This window comes from Canis lupus, chromosome 7 (assembly GCF_003254725.2).
Source record: "Canis lupus dingo isolate Sandy chromosome 7, ASM325472v2, whole genome shotgun sequence".
Lineage (NCBI taxonomy): Eukaryota > Metazoa > Chordata > Mammalia > Carnivora > Canidae > Canis > Canis lupus.
Genome location: NC_064249.1, coordinates 20,261,809 through 20,268,542, shown reverse-complemented (window position 1 = coordinate 20,268,542; position 6,734 = coordinate 20,261,809). Strand labels below are relative to the sequence as shown.

At 46.7% G+C, this 6,734-nt stretch overlaps 2 protein-coding genes across 3 annotated transcripts in view; one reads left to right on the top strand and one right to left on the bottom strand.

The window, feature by feature from the left end:
- Positions 1-94: 94 nt before the first annotated feature.
- On the bottom strand, positions 95-1,138 carry LOC125755492 (translation initiation factor IF-2-like). Its single transcript, XM_049112972.1, has 2 exons — positions 1,092-1,138; positions 95-968 (listed from the first exon to the last, which is right to left on the bottom strand). Exons 1-2 carry the CDS (start codon positions 1,136-1,138, stop codon positions 95-97), a joined length of 921 nt encoding a protein of 306 aa, XP_048968929.1.
- SOAT1 (sterol O-acyltransferase 1) overlaps positions 489-6,734 on the top strand; it is a 74,458-nt gene continuing 68,212 nt past the window's right edge. The window contains exon 1 of one of the 2 annotated variants that reach the window (XM_025430150.3): positions 489-690. The gene's annotated coding sequence lies outside the window, so the exon portion shown is untranslated. The remainder of the gene's footprint in view (positions 691-6,734) is intronic. The other variant, XM_025430151.3, reaches the window with a different exon arrangement.

Sequence of the window (6,734 nt, the reverse complement as noted above, 5' to 3'; positions counted from 1 at the left end):
TCCTTTGATTACGAAGCCTCCTTTTACATTTCTTAATTGCCCCATCCTTCTGCCGTCTCCTTATCCAGTCCGCGTGCGCCGAAGGGCACAGGCATTAAAGCATCCCCTGACGCAGGCCGCTGCCTAGTGCCTCAGTTCTGGTCCTCAGAGGGTCCGTGCAAACTTCCGAGATCCAGGGCTCTGGGGGGCGGCTTGGCGAGTCTCCGGAGGCGGCGCCACACACTCGCCCGGGCCCGGGGCTACCGGACTTGCAGGAAGTTTCCGTCTCCTCCCGCGCGCTCACGGGATCGCCGGCGCACGGCGGAAAGCGGGCTGCGGGGGCGAGCGGGTGGCGCCGCGCTCCGGGCGCCGGGGGCCAGGTGCGCGCTCGCCTCGCCGAGCCCCCGCGGGCCGGAAAGGGGCGGGGCGGCCGCGGGCGGTGGGCGGAGCCTGGCGGCGGCGCGGCCAATGAAGTCCCGAGCCGGCGCCGGCCGTGCGCGTGACGCTGCGTAGCGGGCTGCGAGGCCGGGGGCGGAGGGGCCGGCGAGCGCGGCGCTTTATCTTCGCCCGCGGCGGGGCCGGCTGCGTCGCTGGCCTTGGGCGCCCGGCGAGCCTCCCGCCGCCCAGCGTCCCCCCCCGCCGGCCGCGCCGGGAGCGCCCCCCGGCTTTGCCCTCCCCGCCGAGGCCCCCGCCGTCGCGCTCCGGCCCCAGGTAATGCCCGTGCGCCCCGACCCCCTCCTCGCCGGCAGCCTGCGCCCTCCCGCCCCGGCCGGAGCGGAAGGGGAAAGAAGCGGAGGCTGCCCCTCCGGCCCGGCCGGCCCGGCCTTGCCTTGCCCTGGGTCGGGGGGAGGCCCCGCGAGTCCCGGGCGGTTACGGGGAGGGGGAGGGCGGGAAAGTTAGCGTGGGGCGCCCTCGAGGCTGGCCGCCCTTTAAACCGCGGGGGTTTGGTCCGCGGCCCCCCAGATCCCGTGGCATCTCTCCAGCGGGTGCTTCCAGAAGTTCCAAATTACAAGACGTTTTCTTCTTTAAAAAGCGAAACCAAAGCATGCGCTCAGGCAACCGGGGATTGATTGAGGAACGACCAAGTGTGCGAAGGGGCAGGTAGCTGGCACCTGAAGACCTCGCTGTCCCCCTCTGGCTGGGCACCAGAGCCTCCCATCAAGCTCCTATTTTATCTTCGAATATGATGGCTCTACTTTCCTGCCGCTGCTACATATTCATAGCCACCCGGTTTCTCTGATACGTGTATTTAGAAGTTATTTGTAACCGAGAAACGACTTTAAACGCTCTTTTTTTTTTTCGTGTTTCTGTATAGATGAAGTTCACCGGTCACTTTCTAAGTCGCTGCCACCGTTGAAACTACTCTTTTTTTTTTTTTTTCCCCCGGAATACCTGCCTTTGACACAGAATTCAGCTTGAAGCGGGTCCCTCCCTGCCCCCCTCCCCCCCTTTACGTGGGTGATATCCACGAATGACTTGTTAGGGAAGTTTGTGTGTTGTCTAGAGGAGGGAATGGCTTCGGGGAGGAGCTCTGATACATTCAAGAGTAATCGTTTTAAAACGCACGTGTCTCAGTGCCTCACATGTTTAGAAACCTCAGACATTTCACATTCTTGGAGAATAAAGAGCCACTCTCCTTCATTTCATTTTGGGCCACTTTCCTCCCGGGTCTCTAGGCTCAAACCACGTTGGTTTTATTTTTTTTGTTCTAAGAAAGGCTCTTTACTCACTCTCGTGGTCTTAAGGGATTTCCTCCACCTCTAGTACACCATTCTCCCCTTTCCCCAAATCCAACACATGCCTCAAATATCACTAACGGAGACCCAATCTGTATCTCTGTTAAGCCCTCCTAGAACTCTATTTTCCCTAGCAGCAGTTTATCATCAGTTGTAATAAGTTTGTCACTTAGATGCTTTGTTTCTTTTGGCGTGTAGTGTACATTTCATGAAGCTGGGCCAGTGCATCCTGCCTATAACTTGATTACCAGAGTCTGGCCTAACACCTGGCACAGCAGAACGCAGGAGCTGGAGAACAGAGGAAGGAACTTTTTTGAATGGAAATGTTAACTAGGAAAGAGTGCCTGCCTGTTCCTTTTGGGAGGGAAATGGAAAAAGTTTTTAACAAAGGCCAGTTAACTTTTTTTTTAATCACATAGGATAAATGATGATTATATTGACCATATAAATGTGAATGAGAATTTGAATTCTTTAGCTAATTGACTTAATGACTCAATGATATATAAGTGTTGTGGGGTTGTTCCTCCCTTTTTCTTTTCTTTTCTTTTTCTTTTCCTTTCTTTCCTTTCCTTTCCTTTCCTTTCCTTTCCTTTCCTTTCCTTTCCTTTCCTTTCCTTTCCTTTCCTTTCAGTTTTCTTTTCTTTTCTTCTTTCTTTTCCTTTTCTCTCTCCCTTTCTTTCTCTTTCTCTCCAAGTGGGCACCCCTCAGGGAGCCCCATGTGGGACTCGATCCTGGGACTCCAGGATCACGCCCTGAGCTGAAGGCAGATGCTCAACCACTGAGCCACCCAAGCATCCCTCTTTTTTTTTTTTTTTTTTTAAATGACCTTACGTATTTATTCATGAGAGACACAGAGAGGCAGAGACAGGCAGAGGGAGAAGCAGGAGCCCGATGCAAGATTGGATCCCCATACCACTCTCTGAGCCAAAGGCAGACGCTCAACCTCTGAGTTCACTTAAGCATCCCTATAGGGTTGTTCTAGAGTACATCTTTGCTTGGAAGGGAGCGGGGAGAAACTATCTTTTGAATTGTAAGTTTATCTGCTGCTCTTCTTTTCCTCCACTGAATGTGAGGGGGACTTAGCAAAGTTGGTCACTGAGAGTAAGTTGGTTACTCGTTTTATAGAGTTCTGTTTTTATTTTTATTTTTTTAAGATTTTATTTATTTATGAGAGACCTAGAGAGGCAGAGACACAGGCAGAGGGAGAAGCAGGATCCATGCGGGGAGCCTGACATGGGACTGGATCCTGGGTCTCCAGGATCAGGCCCTGGGCTGAAGGTGATGCTAAACCGCTGAGCCACTCGGGCTGCCCGAGTTATAGGTTCTTTTGAAAGCTTTTTAAATAGGAACACTGCAGGTAGGCTAAAGTTGACATTCTTCCGAACAGGGTTCATTTGTTTCTCAAGTCAATTTTTGTGTTGGTTTCTGAAGGCAAATTAGATACTATCACACTGAACATTACAAAACCAATGCACAGATTGGATTCTTAAGAAATAGTTGCCCAATCTGTATTGTACTTTAAAATAGCTCTCTGGTCTGCTTTTTGTCACCTTGAGTGTAAATATTTCCATTGCAACTTAGTGGCCATGTGACTTTGTTTTTTTATTTTTTTTATTTTTTTTTTAAGATTTTATTTATTTATTCATGATAGTCACAGAGAGAGAGAGAGAGAGGCAGAGACACAGGCAGAGGGAGAAGCAGGCTCCATGCACCGGGAGCCCGATGTGGGACTCGATCCCGGGTCTCCAGGATCGCGCCCTGGGCCAAAGGCAGGCGCCAAACCGCTGCGCCACCCAGGGATCCCTTTTTTTTATTTTTTTTTTAAATTTTTTTTTTAAGATGGCCATGTGACTTTGAACAGGCTTCATAGCGTTTCCAAATCTTTTGCCTCTTTTAAAATGCAAATATTAAATGAGATATGTGGTGCACCTGCCCTGCTGTCCAGCACCGTAAATGTTACTGGCTTAGTAAACATTAGTTCCTGGTTCCTTTGTTGCTGGACCTCTTGAGAGACTAGTCTTATGATCACTGTTTTTACTTACTCAACTCATTTTGCAACCCAATCCAATATATTTCTTTCTCCTCCTTCCTGAACAAATTGTACAAATTTTAGCTATTAATGTCCCCAAATTGTGAAATACCCTAGGTCCCTCCCTCCTTTTTTAATTTCTGTTTTTTTTTTTTTTTTTGGTCTTACTTGAATTTTCCATGATATTGATCAGATTACTTTTGAGTCTTTTTTTTTTTTAATATAGATTTTTATTTCTTTATTAGAGAGTGAGAGCATGAGTAGGGGGGAGAAGGAGAAGCAGGCTCCCCGCTAAGCAGGGAGTCCTTCTGGACCCTTGACAGACTGAACCAACCAGGCACCCTTCTTGAATCTTTTAACTGGATTTCTAACATTGCTTGCTCTGGTCCTCCTCTAATCTCTCCTAGGCCTTGTTCCCCCCCCCCCCCCCCACTATTCTTTAAGTGCCTTGTAATATTGGGAAAATGACTTAACCTGTGAAATAGGAAAATAGTATCTCCTGCATAGGTAGTTGTGAGAATTGAATGAGTCATAGTAAGTACTAGGTAAATATTAGCTTTATTGTTTCCTATGGTCTCTGCCTGGGAGATTTCCTTCCTGTGTCTTGGTCTTAGCTGCTCCCACTCATGAATCCAGATCTTTGTCTCTAGTCCAGGCTTGTATGTTCATCTGTCTGCCTTTTCATCATTTGGCTGACCTACAGGCATATCATACTGAACTTACCTACTCCTTTCTCTTCTGTAATTTCTTAGCTTAATGGCACACCCGTGACCTTAGTCAGCTGAGTTAGGAAACTCTGGATCTCTATTTCTGGATGCCTTCTGGCTGTAGCCACCTGGATATCATATCATAAATATCACCTTGATGCTTGTACATTTATCTTATCTCTGATTTTTTTGTGAGATCATTTGTTTATATAGTAATAAAATAATCACATGCAAGGTGCCTGGGTGGCTCATTTGGTTAAGTATCTGCTTTCTGCTCAGGTCATGAGCCCAGGGTCCTGGAATAGGTCCCAAGTTGGGTTCCCTGCTCATTGGGGAACCTGCTTTTTCATTTGCCTCTTCCCCACCCCGCTCGTGCTCTCTTTTGTGCTCTCTCTTTCTCAAATAAAATGTTTAAGAAAAAAAAATTGCATGCCATTTGAGGCTTATTTCTCACCTTTATCTTTTTTATGTGTTTGCTTATTGTTCTTTTTGACAGTCCCTCATCCTCTACATTGTCTTATTAAAAGACAAATATTAAGTCATTCTCTTGTTTTTTTATGTATATATTTAAAGTGTTTTTTAAAAGGTTTTATTTATTCATGAGAGAGACAGAGGTAGAGACACAGACAGAGGGAGAAGCAGGCTTCCCTCATAGAGCTTGATGTGGGACTCGATCCCAGAGCCCCGGGATCATGCCCTGAGCCGAAGGCAGATGGTCAACCACTGAGCCGCCACCCAGGTGCCCCTGATTCCTACTTTTAAAGTTTTCTTTCTCTCCTGTCATCTAGAGTTATGCCTTTGGCAGTCACTGCGTTTTTCTGTTTGAAAATGCCAACAGGATTACCTACCTCATAGGGTTATTGTTAGGATTAAAGGAGGGAATGTACACAAATGTACACAAAGCTCTTATCAGAGAGTAGAGCAAATAGTTCCCAATAAAGGGAACTGGCTAACAATTCTTAATTTTTCTGATTATTTGGTGCTGTGTTAAAAAATAGAGCAGAAGGGAGAAAATGAAGACGGACCAGTTAGGTTACTACAGAGAGGGGACCACGGTTTAGACTCTGGTAAAGGTGGTGGGTGTGGTGAGAATACATCAGAAGTGGGGATTTATTTTGAAGGCAGAGTAAAATGGACTTGCTGTTGGATGGGATAAGGGGAAGTAGAGAATTAAGGATGACTCCTAGGTTTTGTTTAAAATCTGGGCAGAGTGACTGCTAGTCCCATTGAGATGGATAGGACCGTGAGAAGAATGGCATTGGTGGGAACATTAGTAGTTCAGTTGCTGGAAACCAGAATTATGGACATGGTACAGTTGTTGGTTAACAGTAAGTTCTAGGGGAAGGAACATAAGAAAAGCTTGTTGGAGACGGGAAGTCAGGGAGCTGGGAGGCCAGGGTATTGGATGGATCTTTGTACATGGATGTTGAAGGTAAAGAAACATGGAAAAGTTAGTGGTAGCGACCGAGGGGGAGTGAGATTCAGATGTTCCCTCATAATCTTATGATTTACATGATCAGAGGATTTGATCAAAATGAGGTGAGCCATTTTTTTTTTATTTTTTTATTTTTTTATTTTTTAAACTTTTTTTTTTTTTTTTTTTTTTTTTTAATTTTCATTTATTTATGGTAGAGAGAGAGAGAGAGAGAGGCAGAGAAGAGGGAGAAGCAGGCTCCATGCACCGGGATGCCCGATGTGGGATTCGATCCCAGGTCTCCAGGATCGCGCCCTGGGCCAAAGGCAGGCGCCAAACCGCTGCGCCACCCAGGGATCCCCCATTTTTTTTTTAAAGATTTATTTACGAGGTGGGGGGGAGGACAGGGCGGAGGAGGAGAGGGAGAGGGAGAGAGAACCCCAAGTAGATTCTGTACTGACTGCAGAATCTAATGCAGGGTTTGATTTCACAACCCTGAGATCCTGACCTAAGCTGAAACCAAGAATCAGATTCTTAACCAACTGTGCCACTCAGGTGCCCCAAGGTGAGCCATTTTTAGCCATTTGTCTTTCCTAATGTCTGTATGTATAATAATAATAAAACTTGCTAATATTTTCTTGGAAGCCACGTGGTATTTGAATTGCATTTGAAAAAGTATATAAATATGGCCCTTTATTTACCCCCCTCTAGTACTTCATAAAAGCAAACCCTAGAATTTGAGGGATGATATGGCTTAATGTTTGACTGTCATTTATAGCATATGGGAGGTAGATATGTAGGTATCAGATTACTTGGTTAATTTTGCAATCTTGGTTGTAAATAATAATGGCACTTCCGTGTATATTGTC